Raw genomic sequence first — 22706 nt, 5'->3', positions numbered from 1 at the left:
GAGGAAGTGTGCACGTGCATGAACTGAGAATTCCTCACAATCTGAGCCATGTCGAGCATTCCAAAAAAATACCTCATGGGCCATCTCCTGCTCTTCTTTTTTGTTGTTTTGTCAAAGTTTGTACAAAACATCAACACCACCTTTTGTTGAGTCATAAAACTCAATTATCTCTGGTTTTCCTGAGTCACCGTTGTCTTCCCCCCTTTGGTGCATCGTTGACAGAAGCAGAACCTTTTTTTTAGGGTTTGCTGCACGAGCAAGAATCATTTTGTTATCTTGGTACAGGTATTTGGTAGAACCCTGTGGAGCAGCAGATAATAATGAAGGCGGTATCTGTGGTTTATTTTTACCAACGATTGTCAGTTTTCGTTCACAAAGTACTCCTCCCAATTCAAAGGAAGTGAACCAGTTATCAATGGTTACATTCCTATTAGTTCCTATTATTGTTGAGGTGAGCTTTAGAACATATTGAGCAGGAATTGGCAAATTACGACCCAGCGCCTACTATAGGCGTGAAAACTAGCTCCAGTTAGTAAAATATTATTTACCAGAACAGTGTATCTAGTAAGAGAGTCCCTCGAGGCCGACTGATAGGGTTCTTTTGGCTCTCGTACTACAAATAGTTGGTAGGGGGACGAGTCACTCAATATGGAAGAGAGTGGGTCGGATGTGACCCCCACCTTACAGTTAGAGGGTTATAAGCAGGATTTTTCTACATTCTACACCTGATATATCAAATGTACCGAGACAGCTTGATGTTGAAACAAAGACAAATATTTCAACAAATGATTTTGAAAAATATGATAATTTCATTTTGATAACAATATAAACTGGATCAAAAATCATTTTTCCGTCCATTTACTGGTGTCGGTATCGACTTTTTGCGATCGATTCTCGATACCGATATCAATGTCCAAGAATCGGTGGTATCGAGAATCGACTCATCCCTATTAATTACTAAATATTATTGAAAAAAAAACACTTACCGATGCAAATCCTTGTATGAATCGCAAACTTATCACCAAACCGAAATGAGTCTCACTCGCCCAAGGTATACAAATACTGCAAAAAGCTGTCGCCAATTGGGCATAACCGAATACCCGTTTAGTTCCCAATTTTTGAGTTGCCAAGCCGCCAACTATTTGGGATATAATATAGGCCCAATAAAACGAGGCCAAAATATAACTTTGTACTTTACTAGGCCATTGAAGTGTGCCACCGTACTCCTAAAAATACCACAAATATTTATATAATACAGGGTATGTTCTAAAAGTAGTAGAACGATTTTTTTCCTAAACATACGTGCGAGCGGCTTCACACTAATTGCGTCCGGGTAAATCATTTTCTCATCTACAGTCTAAGGTTAGGTTAGGTCACAAAATTTCAACCAATTACTTTAAATTTATCCCCATCCAAGGTAGTTACACCAAAATGAGAGGGGGTGTTATGATTGATAAGTTGGTAATATGTATTATACTTCAGCTCCAGGTAAGAAAATGGTTAACCAGAATTCAAAATTCAGATATCGATAATACCGAGAAGAAAAATTGCGAAATACTTGCGAAAGAACTGAATGACTTGTCCGGCTACGATAAAACTGTGCAATTTATAGAATAGATTTTGAACCTTAGCCCAACCAAAAAATCTGCGCCAATTTTTGTACATACGTTCGATAAATCTGCGCAAATGAACTGTGGTTTGCGCAGTTTTATCGTTGCCCATTGCCGTGTATACCGGCCATGAGGTGGCTCACAATGATGCTGCCGTAAAAGATGACAACTGCTCTTGACGCCCTTCGGACCACCAAAGAAAATTTGTCGCGAATGAAAATTTATTTAACAGTAAGATGAATATCAGAATGATGATCAGATGACCTGCCAGGATCTTCTGGGCACCACCAGACTTTTTTCTATGAGTCCTATCACTTTCAGAACAGACCTTGCATGTCAAAAATCATCAAACGAATTAGGTTAAACAGCACAAAATTTGATATTCAGTATAAAATACCAATGGAACAGTTCTAATAGCTTTGGTGTATAGTCGGAGTTTGATTCATACGAGAAGAAAAGGTAATAGTACCAAAATGATTTTTGTATTTTAAAAAAACTTTACACCGTGACCAATTGGTATATTTATTTCGCACCAAATGGTGGAGTAGCCCACCAGGTCCAAATAAAAGCCTATTATCCTGGTGAAAGACAAGCGCTACAGAGGATATTTACTGACAAGTGTTCATGGCACGTATCACATCTCATCATTGACATCGAAGTGAAAAATTAGGAGAGAAAAATGATTCGTTACAATCCTTAGATAATATCCTCCTCTTGAGGTATGTATACAGTTTTTTCTATTATACCTAAGCAAGAAATTTGTGAAACTTATGCAAGCGCCAAGTGGATAATGAAGTCATTCATACCTCATGATGATACTGCAAGACAAATAAGGTTATGATTGGTATCATTGGAGACGCATTACTTACTTTGGATTATTTTGATTTTATAACAAGATATATCAATAACTAAAAAAATCATTGGAACAACAGTAATGAAAATAATCAGAAACATAAGCGGATACACACTAAGAGACAGAAAGAGAAACACAGACATAAGTCACGAATGTGAGGTGGAAGACATCGTCAGATGGGCACGTAAACGTAGAAGAGCTTGGAACGAACACGTGGACAGGATGACCAGAGGAAGATCGCACGAGACGATAAACCTGGATTCTTGGACCTCAATATCTCAAGGATGACAAGTTGGAAACTACAGGCCTAAGGCCTGCCGCAAATTGAGCCCAGCCCACGCACAGCACACGCGAGGGCCAGGTCCAGCCCAAATCCACGTTTTTTAATAGTAACGCATATTGAACACAGCCCACGCTCACGATTTGTACCCAAATCCCCATTAGTATACAAGATGACAGCGAGCCAGCAGCTTCTTCTCGATCTGGAGTCTCAATCTGAGGATGACAAAAGATTTATTATGTTGCAACTACTAACAAAAAAAAGAAAAAGAAGTAAAACAAATGAGTATTTGCGAGAAAGATTGAGTTACGGAGAGTTCAAGTTATCTGGTGAAATTCCAGAAAATATGTTCAAGGAGACAGTTTAGTGAGGCGCATAAATTAATTGAAAAGGATATTACTGGTCAAGAGTGCAACGCAAAAAAGCCTATTGGGAGTGGAGAAAAATTAGCAGTATCTTTGCTCTCATATAATCTTCATAAGTAGAATCATAGAGTACAGGAAAGGATCTCACAATTTCGATTAATTTTTCCATTTTTGAGTCAAAAGAAAAACTATTTGGTAATGGATGGTTTATTTAAAAGTAGCTATCCACTATCTACTAAGCTGTATTGCAAATACAACTCGGTACCACGCGAACCAGGTTGCGTCGGAGCTGGCCGTGAGATGGGTTCAATATGCGGCGGGCTTAACGCCTACAATACGTTGAAGATGAAGAAGAACAAAATATATTGGAGTGATTGCATCGATTGTCTGTCATCTTGGTAACAAATACTTGGTTATTATCAATTTTAATAATACATATACAAAATTTCGAAAAAGAAAATTTATAAATGAGTTAAGTGAATCTGAACATGATGTAGTAAAGAATCTAACTTAAGAGGAAACCTTTGTGGTACCGAATATTTTTTCTAACAAATCAAAAGATGAGATACGAAAAACAATATGACTTTTTAAAGAAATGATTGGAAGAGTCAAAATTTGTCAAGTTCATATGAATTCGAGAGAAGACGATATTAAAATGATTTAGTTGGAGAAGCAAACGTTGGGGCATTGAATCTCATTAGTAAGAAATCAAAAGACATGATCTAAAAAGTACGTTTGTAAAAATTGTTGAGAGAGGAAATAAAAAATTTTTTGCGAAATCAAGTAACAAAACATTGTCCTACATCTTACAGGAAAAAGGAGTAACACAGCAAAAAATTAATAACTAAGTAGTTTAAAAACGAAACATTTGAATCTTTGCCAATAAATAATTAAAATCACAACCCATTTATTCAGAATTTTATGAAACGCGAATCTAATCGTTTGCCAAATACTTTCGACTGTCGATGTATTAATAGAACTCACCACTGGCGCAATATTGTCACTAGATTCCTCTACTGAATAGCAATACTCGTTAGATGAAGTTGTATTAGTTCTTACTGGTTCGTTTACCATAGCCACGATGGCTATGTTTATGTCGTTTCTCATCATAAATGAAACCAAGAAGCCGGACCATGATAATAGATACAATACCAATCGGGCTGGAACCTGACCTGTAACAAATTTAATACCAGATGTTGGATGTGAAAATAATAACAAGCTATATTTTGTTTCAATATTCCGAAGATATTACGTAATATATGCAAAAAATGTGATTTATACCAAGGATATACGTATATTTGTGTGTGAAACTAAAAAAAAATAAATAGAAAACTGGTAGGCCAGGTACTAGCGGTAAAAACGTGGAATTTTGTTAATCATCGTCGATTTTTATGAAAATTTGAATTCAAGCTATCTTCTACGAAATCTTCCCTGCCCAGAACCGGGATTTTTATATTTTCACGCATGTAAACTACCCATTATTGCAAAAAAATTTAAAATGTCAGATTTTATGCATGTTTAGGATATAATGAATTTGAATTTGTAAATCTATTGACATCCTCAAACACGTTTATGATCAATCAAATTCATGCAACCCCTCCAAATTATCCCCTAATGATATGAAAAGGTAAAAAATAACCTAAACGATTCTTCTATAATTAAAGATTATTCAAAAGTGTATTTATATTAAATTCAGAATATTTCGTCAGTATTTTTAAGAAGTGTTACTTTTTAAATATTTCAACCCTTATAAAACTTACCTTCAATGACCAAAAATTTCAAAATTGTTAAAATTTTTTTACAGAATATTTTTAAAATCGATAGAATTTTTTATTTAGAAAATAATATAAAAAACAATAACTCGCTCGATTTTCGAGCGAGAAACTTTTTTAAAAAAGCATTTTGTAGGGGCTTTCAAGTATTTCAACAAAACATAAATTAAAAGTTTTTTCAATCCCTGGTTTCGAAAAGGTTGCAGCTCAAAGGGGTTGCATAAGCCAATTTTGCAAACTTTGAACTAATTTTATGCAACATTGATTTGAACAAACTCAATATTTTTGGCAAAAAAACCCTACAATTAATATTTGAATCATTTTCTCATGACATGAATAGTTTTTGGTTTATTTAAGAAAAATTTTTTTTCAAGATTACGGAAATACATTTTTCAATTTAATCGATTATTTTTTCTAAAATTAGCATTCAAAACCAGTCAAATCACATGGATCATATTAATAATACATAAATAAAGTTAATTGCAAGTGGATTACGATTAATTTTATTTAGGCTGGTAATGGCGAGGGAATAATAATAAAAAAGATGAAACCTTATTTTTGACAGTGCTCATTTTGAAGATTTTTCTATGTGCTATGTAAAAAATCTGTTGAATTTTTTCCAAAAATTTCATCAATTTCAAGTTATTTGAGGTTAAGGGTTTTTTAATTTCGCGATTCCCCAAAAATTGGGGAATCCAACGAGCAATAACTAAGTTATTATTGAATTTACAGAGGTCCTAAAAAACGAATCTCTTTGTTTTTTTATTAGCTACATTTCTGTTCTTAATGATTTTGTTGATAAAATGGAAATTTTTTAAATTATTCATAAAAAAAGGTGAAAAATATGCGCTTTTTTAATAAAAAATGATCAGTTTCAATCGTTAATAACTCTAAAAATACCAATTTTAGAAAAAAACTTTGAGATTATATAATACAATAAATTTTCATCTCCATTTTCACCCCCCGTGCAAAAGCATCCTTCGTTACAGGGTAGATTTTAAAGAAGGTTACAAATACTACCTTCACACCAATTTTCAGGAAAATCGACCTTGATTATCAAAATTCCACGAGAAATCGACTAGAACCTGGCCTATGGTTTCTTTATTCGGTGTTTTGACCCATAATAATTATGTTTTCAAAACCTCTTTTTTAGATTTTTCTCGTCGTTTTTATCTGTTTATTATGGTATAATCTGAACTTTGTGCACCGTATCATTAGCGAAATAATAAACTAAAGATATAAACTTAATATTTGTTTTGACTATAAATTTGAAAAAGTCATCGTAATGGTGGATTCTGGTTTCGTCTGTAGTTATGAATCGACTAATTGTGCTCAAAGACCTAACAAATCTTCATTCGAATGCAGTTTTGGCCCAAACGTGACACCCAACAGGCGGATACCCTACGCATGCACATCTCTTCATTCATTATATAGCAAAGGCGTTCTTTTGATAGATCTAGAACCTCCTCTATCTCTGTCACCTTAACGCCAGGACCCATATACATACCTTCGAATCAGTTGCGGATTTACCACCAGTATTCATATTTTCCCGCCTCTACTTTCCTCTGAAATTCGAAGCTTTTGTTTGAGAACTAAGATTTTTATCATTTTCACGGCGAAAAAATTGTTTTAAAGGACATTATTGTAGGCAAATTACCTTTACTTCTGTAAAAATTTCAAAATTTCATGTGAACAATCTTATTTTTTAATTTTGTTAATTGAAATAAACAAAAATTTTGGCAAAATTTGCCGCCCTAGGCTACAGCCTACTCAGTCTGCTGGTAAATCCACCGCTGATCCGAACCGACTCCGATCAAACATTCGATCGAGTGTGTTAATTGTACTTAGGCACAAACAGCGTAGTTCACATTATTAATTATACGGTATTCTAAAATTACTGCCTTTTCGTCTATCAGTTGAAATAGGACTGTGGAAAACTTTCCTTCTGTAGATCTTGTTTTCCAAGCAGGATATACCCAAAATCTAAGTTTTATTCACCTTTTTCTTTCAAAAATAGCGCAATAACTGCTACATCGCAATTATTAAACTTTTAAATATTTTCGCAAAAGACCGTCGTGACATTTTTTGAATCAAGACTGTTGCGACGAGTTTAACTGAAAATTGGGCATGAATCGAAACTTGTATGTGTGTGCTGAATCATACCAATCCCGTACTGATCCGCTTTTAGGGAGTACAACCGACATTAAGCGTTCAAAATGACGAGAAAATATATTTCCCAACTATTGATAAGTGCTGACAACGTTAAGTAGAAATTGGAAACTTTCCAAACAACCCTTATATAACTATAGTATAACTTGTAGAAGAAAAAAACTCGAAAATGGGTGACTTCTAAAACCGCTAAATATATTCGACCAATTTCATAATGAATTTCCACGGAACTTAAGTAGATGACGTAGATGACGGACACCCTTAGCACCGGGTACCTTTAAACACTTGAGATGCACTTTTCAATCTTTATTTCTTATTCATAATTTTTGTTAAAAAAGTTACCTGAAGTTCTTCGAATGCACTTTGTTGCATCTTGATTAGTCTTACTGCTAAGAAATACTTAAGTTTTACGCGTTATTTCCTTGATTAAACAAACAAAAAATGAAATTAATCAGCAACATTATAAAGAATCAAATACGTGGTACCTGAATTTTTAGTCCAAGTTAAAAAGAAAGGTCATAAATAAATAAAACTGCGAGTCTTTTCAAACCGTTTGATTAAAGCTTATATGTCACTATACATACGTCGCCTGTTTAATTTCATGGTCACTGTTAAATCTTAAAAAATAGTCGGACGGTGACAAATCAGTGCTATATGGTGGGTGTTCGGTTCGTATACAATATATACACTCATTTTATATAAGTGAATCAGCACCCAGTCGTCTCTGCAGAATACTTTTCGTTATGAACTGCATTAGTCTAAATCTAGTACAAACTTTTCCATATACAGTGCAACCTTAATATAACGAATTCCTGGATTTAACAACTTCTTCGTAATCCCCTTGAATTGTCCAACAACCTCTTTATAACGAATTTTCAAGTATCAAGAAAATGTATAAATACCTCTAATTAACAAATTTTGTCAACCCAAAACGTTTATATAAAGTTACCTACCTAATTGTTTTTAAATAGAAAATACGTACAGTAATTTGGTAAAAATGTGTTATCATTTATTAGTAATTGTTTTTTATAACAAGATAAGTACGTAATGTTGAGGTGAATAAAACTATTTTTACCTCTTTATAACGAATTTTAGACCAATCTAACCTCAACATAACAAATCTCAGTTCAACGAATTACTCGATATAACGAAGATTTACTTATTTCCTTCCGATTTGTTATATCGAGGTTGCACTGTATTTTTGTGAAACTTATGCAAACGCCAAGAAGGTCATACCTAAAAATTTCGATTTTTGTTGCTTCTCAGAATATTTGGTTGCCGATATTCTTGATTTTTAAACTAAATTCTGTTCCTTTACAATGTTGTTTACATATTACTTATCAATTTCGAATTTTCTGCCCAATTTTCGTAAGTTGACTCCCTGTTTTCCGTGAGCCGCTTTAACCAAAGCTTTCCTCTCATTTTTTTGGCAGATTTTTGCTTTTCTGCTTGGCCCTGACTTCCTTTCAATCGAAATACCCGCCGTAGCAACACGCCGACTGATATCATAAATTATTTATGTGGCTATACCCATTCTTACAAAGTGATTAACCGTAAACGATTTCTTCAGATCTTGTTTTTGTTCATAAAACAATCTTTTAGATTTTTCATACTTGAAACTAAACTTCTAAAAGAAACGTAATTGTTATACTTGGGACATTTGACAACTGCCAAATCACGAGAAGCAAGGACATTCTAAGTCAACGTCTATTTGCTAAGCTGTCTAAAAATGTACGGATTCTTCCACCCCACATCCTTGGAATTATCCATTAATTTAATTTTTCTGGAAAAGCACCGCCACAGACCTCCCGCACGTGGTTAATATTCGTTTCCAGCGAAGTAACTTAGATCAATTTTTAATTGTTGAAAAAGTCACGGTAAACAGCCTTCATTCTGTTTTTGATTTGTGTTGGTATTGATCCTTCGTAGTAAAAAATTTGATAATAGCGTGAGACGTTGTGTGAAGCTTGTTGAGATTTTCACGAACGAGTTAAACAACTTTGTAAAAACGACTTATTAACGCAAAATATAAATAAATAAAGTGGTTTCAGTATTCTGACTACTGTACTCGTTGGATGTCAAGACTATTAAAAACACAGTATGCGTGTATATGATCTCTTAAATACTAATCCTATTGAAGACATTGAGGACGGTCGGTTTATAATAAATCTGAACAAATACAATAGATTTATGATTAATATAAGACATATTGTATAACTTAATATGGTTCCCATCAGGAGTTGCGAGATAATTAACGCATTATATTTACTATAGAAGAATTCACCGCACTAAGTATCTTTTAAAGTTATTTCGTTAAATTTTCTTTGATTCACCTTATATATTATAATGCAAATTCAGTTTGGAATACATTATTAATTTGGTAAGTTGATAACTAAGTAGATGCTTTTACCCTTTGACGTTAGTGAATTTATGATCAAAACGAAATTTACAACGAATCACGTACGGAATATTATTACTTTGTTGTAATATAAGAAATTGTTTCATATCGGTAACTAATTTATGCATAACAAAATTTAAAAAATGCGCATTTCAAATATCATACAGGGTCGATAATTTTTTAAAACAAAAAAAATAATAGTAGGATGAAACGGAAAGATAATTTACGAGCAAACTGAGGTCGGTACGGTGAAGGGGGTGAGTTTTTAAGGGTAAAAAAACGGTTTATCTCGACTCCCGGCAAAACTAGAAATGCTATGGTAAAAAATTGTAGGTAATACAGCTTTTGCATTCACACATTTTTCAAATCACCTCAAAATTTATGTGAAAAATTCAAAAAACCAAGTTTTGGGCTTTTACAAAAATATTTTCACGAAATTTGGTGAAAACTTATTATTTTATGTCACAAATACACTGTAATTTATGTAATTTGAAATATTTATTTTGACTCAATATCTAAAATGCACCCTAATTTTCAATTGAAAATTCTCCCCTTAAAATATCAGCTTTTTAGTCGAATTTTTCAAGGAAAAATGGGGGGGCACATCATTTTTTTTTCTTATTTTCATCTCTCGAGCAATTGCTATGGGTCCGATTTGGTTGAAAATTAGCATACATGGCTTTTTTGACGGCGGATTGATGTTATTAGAGTTTGGTTGAAAACAAATGAATATTTCGAGGGGTCGCAGTGCTAAAAAAGTGGTTTTTGACCTTTGCTCACCTCTGCAGGTCAAACGAAAAGCGACTGAAAAATGAAATTTCACATGTAGGTTCAATTAGTTGCGAGATGATTTCCTGTCTTAGGTCGAAACTTTCCATCTCCACCCCTCTCCATTTTATGGTTATTTTTGTTATATTTTCTTATTTTTTGGCCAGAAACTAGAGGGTTCAAACTACGAATGCAAGTAGGGGTGATGTTGAAGAATTGTCTTTCTCAAGTTCAAAGTTTTCTTCTTCAGTTCTTCTAGCACAAAACGCCCGAAATCATTTTAGGGTTTTCTCTTAGTTATTAGAAAAAATGAAAAATAAATATTTCAGACCAAATAAATTACAGTATGTTTGGGATATAAGAAGGTAAGTTTTCTCCATAATTAGTGAAAAAAATTTTAGGTAATAAAAAGATCTACAACTTTTGTATTCACGCATTTTTGAAATAACCTCAAAATTTATGTAAAAAATTCAAAAAACCAAGTTTTTTGGCTTTACAAAAAAATTTTGTGAAAACTTAGGGGCCATCCATAAAGTACGTCACACGTTAATGGGGAGGGAGGGTATCACCGAAGTGTGACATCGTGTGACAAGGGGCATGGGGGGATCAATAGTTTTGTAACGTCACCTGTTAAAATTTAAAATACTAAAACGCAAAATTTGGATGTGAATTGAAAATTTAAAAAATCTTATGAAATGTTGTACTTTATGTTGATTTTATTAGATTATTATTCAATAAAAATAAGTAAAAAATGAAAATAGCTGTTTTTTCTCGATTATTTTTAAATACATACATAAATTTAAAAAATGTGTGACGTCACATCAGGAGGGGGGGGGGGTTTATAAAAATGTGACAATCTGTAACAAGGACGGGGAGAGGGGTTCAAAAGTCCTAAAATTCGTGTGACGTACTTTATGGATGACCCCTTATCATATACTGTAATTTATTTAATTAATTTGAAATATTTATTTCTCAATCTTATTTTGACTTTGTATATAAAAAGCACCCTAATTTTCAATTGAAAATTCTTCCCTCAAAATATCAGCTTTTTTTAAAAAGTTTTTCTTCTATTAAATCTCTACTTTCTGCTGGTGTAAAAAATATTACCACCACCATGAAATTTTCTCCGAAAATGTAAAAAAAAAAACGAAAAGAAGTCGCATACGCAAATTTTTATTTGTAAAAGTTTCAATTATTTATCATGTTACATTGATAAATATAAGTAATTAGATTAGGTTTTCTTTCAGTTATTAAGTCAAAAAAAAGTTGAAAAATAAATATTTCAAATCAAATAAATTACAGTTTGGGATATGAGAAAGTAAGTTTTCTATAAAGTTAATGAAAGAAAATAGTACATTACGCACCTAGGGATAAAAGAAGTGCCTCGCCTTGAACTTCGGCTCGAGAGACAAAAATCGAGGGCGAGAATGTCCTACTTTTCTCTCTACTTTTTTCTCGACGGGATGAAACGTTCGTCCTTGACTTATTTTAAATCACTATCACTAGAATCATCCAAATTCTTTTTTTTTTAATTTCAATTCTGTATTTTCACACGATAAACTGTCATAGAGAGTAAACGAAGAAAATTCTTCCCGGGGAGAATAGGCCACTTTTGTCCCGCAAACCAGGAACGAAAAGCGAAATTTTCATCCCAGTGAGAAAAAAAAGTTTTTTATAAAAGATAAAAAACCAACGGCTTGGTTTTTTGAATTTTTCACATAAATTTTGAGGTTACGTGAAAATATGTGAATACAAAATTCATAAATCTTTTTATTATTTATAACTTTGTTATTTTTTTTTTCTATATGATTCGTAGTTTCGAAATTTTGAAATCGATACCTCCCGGAAATCATTTTTCCTTTAATTTTGTTTTATATTCTCTTCCTTTTTCAATAGACTTCATCCTACTATATTTTTTCTCACTTTTTATCATTTTTATAGGCTTCTACCCTGGTCTAATAGAATACCTACGCGTTATCTTTTTGAAATGTGACATCTCGTATAAAATTTCAATAAACCCAAGGCATGTATCAAATATTATTATTGAGATTGAGTTTCTAGTATAAAAGAGCCAATCTATTTGCAAACATTTCAAGGTTCTTCAATGCCGTTGTTAATTAAACTTGACCTCATTTACCAAAGTCATTGTTGTTACTTGAAACAAATATATTCAATATTTAAATAATTGATTCATTATCAAATCGATAATCGTGTTACTACGATGAAATTAAAGTCTCGACGTTGATATTAATAAATAATATCCAAACAGGTATAGAAGTTGATCTATGGGCTACTAAAAGAATTTTGACAAGTAATGACATGTTCGCGAGTTAAATAATTCAATTCATAACTTTGCAAAAAATATAAATAAATAAAGTGGTTTCAATAATATGACGAATGTACTCATGGGATGTCAAAACTATCGAGAACACACTATCCCTGTATATTCTCTCTTAAATACTAATCTCATTGTATACAAAAGCTATAATTAGTTATATTTATGATCGTTAGAGTCGCATTAATATAAAATAAAAATAAGTAATTTGATACGTTAATGGAACTTCAAGAGTCTAAGGGCCACTTGGAATCACTTAACTATGACGTTGGTTCCTATTAGGAGTGATAAGATAGTTCCTCCATTCGAAAATTCAACTTCGACGGCTAACAAAGAAGTTGAACACTAGTTGGGTTCTTCTGTCATTTGAATGAGGCTTATTGCTAACAATGATTCCTCCAATTAGTATAAGAGGACAATAAATTGTCCAAAAACTGGGCCTTGGGTTAATTTCTTGAAAATTTGATTCAGGGCCGTTGATTTAGGATTTTAATTTAGCTTGACTTCAAATAACAGTCTGGTCGGATATTGATTAGGTAGGTGCCCGTAACTTTTATTATTTCTTCTTGGTTCGATGTACTTATTTCTTTGAGAGGACAAATAGCAATCCAATCCTAGTTTGTTTTCGTCTAATCGCTGAACGAATGAATGATTGATGACGATTTATGTTCGTGGCAAGCGTTGGTGTTTTTGATATTTTCTAGTTTGACTCCGCAAGGAGTGGTGAGATAATTCGCGACTTTCATTTATCATATTCACTCACAAGATCTATTATTCTTCCTATTCGTATAGATTCAGCAATCCCACGAATATTTAGCCGACGTCGACGGTCAGATCGAACAAAATTACCGACTTTTTTGATACTTTCATTCGTTTTTGACATATAGAACGTCAACATATTCTCAGCCATCTTGACCCATTCAAAAATCTCACGCTATCATGTTTACAGCACACAGGGAGACAACGGCTACACTGGTTTGTCGACAGACAGAAAGAGAAGGCTTCAAGCTAGCTAACAGTTGCTAATCATTCGCGCATGTATCATCTCTAGTCTCTTTATTTAATAGCCACACTTCGTATACGTCTTTAAATTTATTTAAATAGTGTATTTTGAGCCTCCAGTGCTTCTAAAAGTGAAATTTTTCATAAAATCGCCGGCACGTTTTGGAATAAAACAGAAAAGGCTCGTTGGGTGCGTCAAAAAAAAGTTCGCGTTCATTATCCTTTTTTAGTCATACAATTTTTTGTATTTAAAACTATAAAAACATAAAAATATAACGTAAAATATAACTACTACTTCATAATACTGCCTTAGAAATATTTCAAAGAGCACTTTTCTGAAATATCTTCTCAATGTCAGAAATATTAGGTGGGCTGATACGTCCGTAGGCTGACACTATCAAATCCACTTGATTTTGAATTAGCTCTAACCATAGACATTGTAATTCTAAATTTAACGAGATAAAACGTCATCTCAGGTATCATGTCTCTCCGGAGTCAGTCCGCCGAGACAGTCTGCCGAGTGGACTGCACGTGTGAACCGACTCCAAGGCGTGAATAGACGTAAAAGTTATGGCAAATGTATTTTGGGATGCGCATGGTATAATATTCATCGACTGCCGGGAATAACTTCCCCAGTTGAAGAAGAAGAAAGTACAAGACAATGCACCATGTCCCAAATACATGAAAGCACTCCGAATTGGTGAAACACCCACAATATTATCCAGATCTGTGACCCCCAGTGACTGTTTCCTGTTCTCAAAATGACATCAAATTCTATTACAAATAATTATTCGCTAGTATACGAAGTTTACAACCCACTTGTTAATATGAAACACGTTTTTCTGGGAGAACCATACATATAATGCTAGACCTGGTGATTTATGTGGACAAACAGGAAGAGTTTTAGCGAGCAATAGCGATTCATGAGATTTCGCGTTGTCCTGATAAAACCGTTTGTCCATTTTAAGTATATATGTTTTACAATTATTTTCAAATGTTCTAATACCCATAGAATTTCCAGTTGTTTCTCTTGGAACGTACTACGCCATCACAATTGAAAAAAATTATGACTAACTTCTAAATTAGTTATATTGGTTACACCACTTATAGACTAAGTAAACACCATGGACAGATTGGAATATTTTTTGAACTTTGAAAAATTCAACCATCTGCTGTTCTCTGTTTGACGATGTTTTATTTTGATGCTGCTGACATACCAGCACGTATCCTCTTCACCAAGCGACATCCGTCCTCTTTTAAATCCGCTGCACCAGCGGTAAACAGTTGCTTGTGAGGAACTCTCATTACCATTATCATCGTATTAATACTTTTTTATTAACTCAAATCGACCTACTCCTCTAATGTCGAGGCATCTGGAAATATACAGAATGGCACTTTTGAAATTAAACCACCGATGCTGACTGTATGAACAACATCACGTGCAGATGGTACAACAACGGAAATATGTAAAATTTTGACAGCTGACACCACAAATATGGCGGAAACTTACAATATAAGTATTGTTAACTTCTTTTGCTTTACATCGCCATCGTATAATGTAATACATAATAGAAAATTTATCCCAAGAAATGAAAATTATGAAATTCATAAACACTCTTAAACTGAATTGCGGTAATACTCCCCTTCAATATACTCCCATCCCTTCGCCATACACCTTTCCATGCGTTTTTTCCATTGATTGAAGCAGTGCTAGAAGTCTTCTTTGGTGAGCGTCTTTAGGAGTTCTGCCGTTTTTTGCTTTATCGCTTCCATCGATCCAAATCGGGTCCCTTTCAAAGCAGATCTTTTTCCAACCTTTCAAGGAGATCTGAGCAGATCCGTTGACGCAAGAGTCAAATTTCTTGGCACAAACTTCACACAGACTATTGTCATATGTAATTCCTGTGTGTAAAATTTTTCTAACCGTTTCTTTATCGGTGTTTATAGCCTTGGCAAACATCTGGATGCTCATTCGATAATCTTCAGTGCTCTCTCGGCACTCACTAAAGGGATTACACCACTCAAAAACATGGGCACGAGATAGCGAATTGACCCCATAAGCCTTTTGCAACAATTTGTAGCACTCAATCGGAGTTTTTTTACGTGTTTTGGAAAGTGTATAGACAAGATATTTAGATACACAACGCACTACTCGTTTTTTACCCCAATGGTCTACGGCGCCATCTAGTCTCGTTATTTAATAGCCAGACCTCGTATCAACAGAAGATAATGACTAGATTATAGACTATACACATCAATTTGACCTTTTAATTGGACTCAATAAAAATGTTAATGTAGATACGGTTGATGTCATTTCTTATGAGACATTTTCAATTAAAATGTTAGAAAACTTTATTGAGTAATATTAGTATTTAGGCCGTTGACTTCATAAGCAAAACATTGTTTTAATAAACAATTTTTATAAATGAAATAGCACCGGTTCGTTGGAATTCTACGATGATTGTTTAAATAATCTCCATAGTAAAATGGTTAAAATTAAATATTTTTGATTAGTTTACTTCGAGCCGCCAATTCGATAAGCAGTAAACTTTTTGATTGATCTACACGATCAAGTTTTCTTTCCAAATACCCCGATCAGTTATTATCATCCATTTATTCATCAGGCGAAGTAAATTACCGATTGAAAGCAATAATAATAAGCACAGTTCGGGTCTGTCTCTCTCTCTCTCTCTCTCTCTCTCTCTCTAAATAAATGTATTCATATAATTTTATATTTTAGCTTGACCGCATTTCAAATTTATACATCTGTAATTTTTCTAGTAATATCGATGTCAAGTATTTTGTTTAACTAAATCTATCGATTTATATTTTGTTTATTCAACGTTATTGGGACGTTGGAAAAATCAAATGAATTGGGACAGAAACTCAACCTTATTGGAACGTTTGGAGGACGAAATCGTGGAAAAGAGTTGTTCAAAAGAGAATGTGTTGTGTTACAATGGAAACAATGACAAAATCAATTTAATTGGGACAGAAACTTTTCGACGAAGAAAAATTATTATCGAAACTGAATAGTAGATTTTTCATATACTAATCTACGAATGTTTAAACCCACCTTAAGCGTTAATTTTAAACTCGCCCGTATTTCAGTTTTGGGGTCAAAATATTTTGATACCTTTTTCAGCCTTTGAGTCACAATCGATAAAGTATGCAACAACTTTGCTGTATATAATTATGTTTTTGAAAATGTGATGTTGCATATAGATGTTTTTTTGCTACCCTCTCGTAAAATTATGAAATATTATGGATACTACGAAAACAAACATTGATTAGGTTAGGTTAGGTGAGGTAGTAACTACTCACACTATACACTACACGCGCTCTATTTTATTGGCCCAATAAGGAGGGTTGAAGATTAATTTATACTTATAAAAGGCGTAGCTTCTGACATGAAATTTACTTCAATATTTTAAGCATCTGTTAAAGATCTGTATTACTTTAAAAATATATAAAGTAATGAGAAACTATAAATTTTGTTAAAAAAATCACGAACACTGCCAATCAGCGATTTATAATTTCTACTGTAACAAATATATTTAAATCCCTGTGTAAAAACAACATACATACTTACATTTAAACTCACTACTTTTAATTAATGAACACATATTTCGAAAACAAAATCACTATCACAGTAAAATAAATTAGTAATTCGCAAAAATAGATAAACCAGTTTATAGATATAACCTAAATTTGTGTAATAGCCATATACGATGAAATATACAAACAATATAGTTGACCCCGAGATCATAAGGGAGAAATAGTTTTGTAGTTGTAGACACAGGAAACGTGCTAGATTAATCGACGTATCACGAATACAGTGCATGATAAAAAATCTACTTTTCAGTATAAAAAATTCAAATGAATATACTAAATTCGTACAATACAAAGGTGATAGTTCGAACAGACGTCTTATAGTTTACATTTTATAGTTAACTCTAATTACCAATTCAATTCAAACTATTATCTTTATGTTTGACGTTTTTGGAAACCAATACCGACAAAAAATTAATTTTTAGACGACGCCATCTGAAAGTTGTTCGTTCTGTATTCATTTACATACCGAAAGTTGCGTTTTAAGTGTTCCATGTAGTGGAAGTGACAGTTCTGTACTACAAAACACTTTCGGGACGCTCTGGAGTAAACAACTTTAACTTCCTTAAATGAGACTTTAGCCACTTCAATGTTGACAGTTGACAGTTTCACTTCGATGATTTTGCATAACCTTAAATTTTTAATTTTCTGACATTATTTGTTTTATCCGAAGTTTTGCCTAAATTAATGAACAACAATCAATGATGATGAAAAAGAAAACATCGGCGATGGAAAAGTTCTACTTTATGGTCCACATTTTCGATGATTAAAAGTATTAAAGAATTCTTGTTACATTTTTATGCGTCGTCTAAAAAATGTTGTGTACGCCGCGGTTGAAATACTACAAAGTAGCACTTTCAGTCTTTGGCCTACAAATAACTATAAATATGGAGTCAAATATTTCTTTATATATCGCGAAACACGGGATACGGACAGTTTTGAACTGCATAATATTGAGAAGACGATAGAAACTGCATAAAACGTCATTTTATTTATTCTGTCATAATGTCTATAGAAAACTGTTCTAAACCGTAACGCCATTCTCAAATGGGTGCAAAACTTCATATTGACTGTATAAATACCACATGAAACATCCTAGCCCGAGATGCAGTATAAAGACTTCAGATAATGTTGAAAAGATAAGGGAAGCAGTTGTCAGAAGCTTAGTACGATCAACTAGACGACTTAATAGTAATCTACCAATCAATCGTGAGTCAGACGAATTTTGCATACAGAATCAAAATCCTAACTCTATATAAACTTTGGGCACCTGAATTCAAACGTGGCAGTATCAGCTTGACTAACGCCAAGCGTTCTGAACTGTCAATAGATGAGTCAGTCTGTGGTGGATTGTAGAATTCTGCGACAGAATACGAGGATGTATTGATATCTAGTTAGCCTAGACCAGTTCCGTGCATAAACAAAATATTGCGTTACCATAGCAACGAACAATAACATAGTAGAAGTGTCAGTGTAAAGTTTGACGTCAAAAAAGTAAATCAAAGTTTCGCAATCAATTGAAAGGAAAAAGATGTCTACCGAAATATGCTTAATACCATTGGTGATTAATATCCTTCATATGCGACCGTCAAAAATTGGACTACAAGCTTCAAAAGAGGTAAATTTTCAATTGAAGATGATGACCGATCAGGAAGGCCAGTTTCTGTGTCAGTCCCCGAAAATATCGAAGCGTTCATCATATAGTTCACGTCAATTCGGACATGGGAAAAATTGCTGCAAAATGGATCCCCAAATGTTTGAATGTTGACCAAAAGCGTGCAAGCGTTCGATCTGTGTTCGATTTAAAAACGATGTAGAGTTCTTAAACCGAATTTTCACTATGGATGGGTACATTTCTATGATCCAGAAACAAAGCAACAATCGATGGAATGGCGACACTCTGGTTCTCCAAGACCTAAGAAGTTTTGTGTCCAAAAATCTGCTGGATAAGTTCTTACTTCAGTATTTTGGGATTGCCATGGAGTAATCATAACTGGAGATTACTATTCGACAATACTGACCACTCTACGGGAAAAAATTGTAGAGAAAAGACGCGGAAAGCTATCCAAAGTTGTTTTGTTTTTGCAGGACAACGTCCCTGCACACAAATATCATGTTGCCATACAAAAAATTGGTGATTTAGGGTTTGAAGTTTAAATTTTCTTCCAACGAGGAGGTAATAAAAGTTGAGGAAGTCTGGTTCGCAGAGCAAGAAAAAACATTTTTCTCTAAAGTTTTAAAGACGTTTCAGGTTCGCTGTAATAAATGTATCCAATTAAGAGAAGAATATGTTGAGTAATAAAATATTTTGAAATTGAAATTTTGTTTCGTTCTATAGTAGGCTAAGAATTTTTCAATATATCCTCGTAATAAGGTCTTTCAAGCATAACTGCTTTTTCAATCTCCAGAACTTATGAAATGTATTTGCTACTTTTAATTCTGAAGATAACTGATTGAATGATTTCTTGGCATTGAAGATGATGGGATTTTTTACCACATCAGATGAGGGTATTGTTAAATAAATATCCAACTTTTTTTTGTCTAGTTTGGTAACTATGAATGGGTCTATCAGTTGAATTGTGAAACCAAACAAACGGATCCTAAAATAAAAAAAGCAGGGAGAGTTAAAATTTTGTATTTTTGAAAATAGAATTCGCAATGCGTTCTACTACTCAAACCATGAATATAACGGATAGCTCTACAAAACCCCCAGAAAGGAAAAATCGAGCTATTGGCAAAACAAGCAGAGGATAATTTTTTTCGGCAACGTCTCTACATGTTGAAGTGCACCGTCAATATGTAGACCAAGTGACCAAGAATTTAATGATCATATTAATTTCTCTGTTGACTTTTAAAGGTCGTACTGAACACACTATTTACACCACCACTCTCAATTAAACCAATTTTTTGTCTTCAGGGACTGAAAGTAAACAATTTACTTTCAGTCTATGAAGACGATAATTTAGTTATCGAAACGCGCGTCAAATAGTGTAATTGTAAGTGTCGGTGTAGTGGTTTTCAGTATCAATAGCAACCAACGGTTCCATATATTCCAACTTAACTTTTAGAGGTCGTAAAACTCCTTTGTAGGATGAAATTAGTTTCTTCAGTGTTCACGTCAGACCAGGACTTTACCTTATGTAGACTCTTGTGACAAATCTCGGTAATTCCGCTAATACATACATTAAAAACACTTTAGTTCATTCAAATCAATGAACCACTGCATGGTGTTTGATTTTAGCGAGTTCAAATTTCGTGTTTTGATAAAAATGAAAAGGTGGAACTCGTGGAAAGTTTGAATTTTATAAAAATATAATAAAAGTGTATTTCTTTCGTTGAACCCTATAGGTAAGTGAATGATTTTGTTCATATATTATTACCAAAGCATATTTTTGCTTTTTTATGTGAAAAATATAACTTTATCAGTTCGAAACATTTCTCTTACATTAAGACACGATGAAAATATTAATTTCAACTAAAGTATGTGAATGGTGATGTAAAATTATGTCATATTATATCAGAGAGGGGTCAAATTTACTGAGGAATAGCGAAAATGGATTAGAGGACAATGATAACATCGTTATTGATCCAGTCTTTCAACTATTATTAGAAGCTTTAGAACTTACATCTGATTGTGAAGAAGATTCTGCGGGATATTGCTGGTCCCTCATCTGCGGATCCTGTACAGCAAGATAGCCAACCAAATGAAGCTTCTACTAATCAAAAGCGAAAAAAACGGCAATTACAATGGAAAATAAAATATCTGGTTCTAAACGATTTACAGGAAAAGACACTTTATTGCCTTTATTTACTTGAGCTTGATACACCGATTCATTCCTTTTTTGGACTAATAGATTTGCTCCACTAAAGCAACAAGTAATATGTCAAGGTATAATAAAAAAAATGGGGTTATGAGATTTTTGTACTAAGTCTGAGGTTATATCGAAGGCAGACAAAAAACTACAGTGACAAAAAATTGTCTTCAGTTGATTTTCAACTTGAGATCGGCGAGCTAAGTTTGAAACTTAATATCAAGAACAGAAAATGAAATTCACGCCAAAATACACAAGGGGCAAGCACAATATGTCCCCCCATTAGCACTAGGGCAGGATCAAATGTCTACAGAGATCCTTGTGTTGGAAAATTTTGATAAAAAACTTTGAGACTGCATTCGAAATGATGCTCATCATCTTATATACATTTTAAATGAATAAATTAAAAAGCAGGAAATTATCTTTGATTTTATGAAAATAAACAAGCAGTGAATTCAAAATTAGCCAAAAATTAATCGATTAGAAACCGTGTATCACCCTGTACCATTTCAGTGTCCTTAGATTAATATTTATTTATTCTATATCTTAAAAAAACGAAAATCCTGTTTTGAATTATATTGTAAACAAAATTATGGTGGTATACAATGTAGACAGTCGAATATAGTGCTAACTACGAAAAATTTCTGATACTGAAATTTGATATTCAAATTTTCATAATTTATGATAGAGAAACCCGATAACCACAACGAAATTTCATATAAGGAAGTGCTAATCGCTACAATGACGACGGTTTCTTATCTCTATACAAATTAACAGAAAATATAACTTAATGGGAAAGTTTCTGTATTTAAAACTTATTTAATATACACAGTGGACTATAGAAAACAATCCATCCTGAGGTTTGATAGTATGCATTACACACTTACGGATTGCTAATGTATATTAAATTAAATTAAAAAGTATATAATGAGAAAAATAACAAGTTATTTAGAGGTCAATATAAGTCAGGCAACGCTCTCAAAAAATCGTCAGGTATCCATCCGCGGGGTCAGTGCTCGAAAATTTGACACTCTGTGATTTCTTCATATTGGGCCTTCTGAAGTACCATGTTTTTGCACCCGTCCCGACCTCCGAATTGCAATTGAAAAACTGGAAATTCTTTGGAGACAGCTTGACATGCTTCACCAGACCTCTCCGTTGAGATGGACATCAATTTGAACATGAACAGTAACCTGTTTTCGATTCCCTTTTGTAATAACTTTGAATAAATTCATCCTCAGAAGAAAACCAGGCCTAAAGCGGCATAATTTTACAGACGAAAAAAAGTAGAAGCCTGCCTTTTTGAGTAAATTCAGAACGAATAGGAGATCCTCATAATGGGAACACATTTCTAGTAATGTGCTAAATATTTTGGTGTACTTCTAAATTCTACGCCTGTTATAGCACATGTAGAATAGCTTACTATAAGATATGTGTGTGATAACGGTGAAATTGTTGAAAGATTTATAGAATTCTTGCCAAATATCGACCATGAAGCCGAAAATATGGATACTTTGTTTAAATTTCGAGGTTTTGATGAACTGTCGTGATCGATATATTCAGGTACGAATTAAAACAATTAATCCTTTAGCACATTATGTGTCTTGGGCCGCCATTTCTTTAAATTTGGCACGATCATGTCGCAGTCGTCTTCTTTTCTATTTTACAAGACTATACAATTTCTTCACTATAGCTAAACATCGTTGGGAAGTCTTTGTGCAGCGTAAAAA

At 33.4% G+C, this 22706-nt stretch overlaps 1 protein-coding gene across 2 annotated transcripts in view; it reads right to left on the bottom strand.

Annotated features, from left to right (window-relative positions):
* LOC130442633 (sialin) overlaps positions 1-22706 on the bottom strand; it is a 45517-nt gene that overhangs the window by 11212 nt on the left and 11599 nt on the right. The window contains exons 1-3 of one of the 2 annotated variants that reach the window (XM_056776929.1): positions 17145-17640; positions 4093-4280; positions 987-1226 (exon numbers count right to left, since the gene is read on the bottom strand). In XM_056776929.1, coding sequence (XP_056632907.1) covers positions 987-1226; positions 4093-4280; positions 17145-17178 — 462 coding nt within the window. In that variant the 5' untranslated portion in view covers positions 17179-17640. Of the gene's footprint in view, positions 1-986; positions 1227-4092; positions 4281-17144; positions 17641-22706 lie in introns of those variants that run through there. The other variant, XM_056776928.1, reaches the window with a different exon arrangement.

This window comes from Diorhabda sublineata, chromosome 4 (assembly GCF_026230105.1).
Source record: "Diorhabda sublineata isolate icDioSubl1.1 chromosome 4, icDioSubl1.1, whole genome shotgun sequence".
NCBI lineage: Eukaryota > Metazoa > Arthropoda > Insecta > Coleoptera > Chrysomelidae > Diorhabda > Diorhabda sublineata.
Note: the sequence above shows the minus strand (reverse complement) of the source record. Positions and strands in the feature narration are given on the sequence as shown.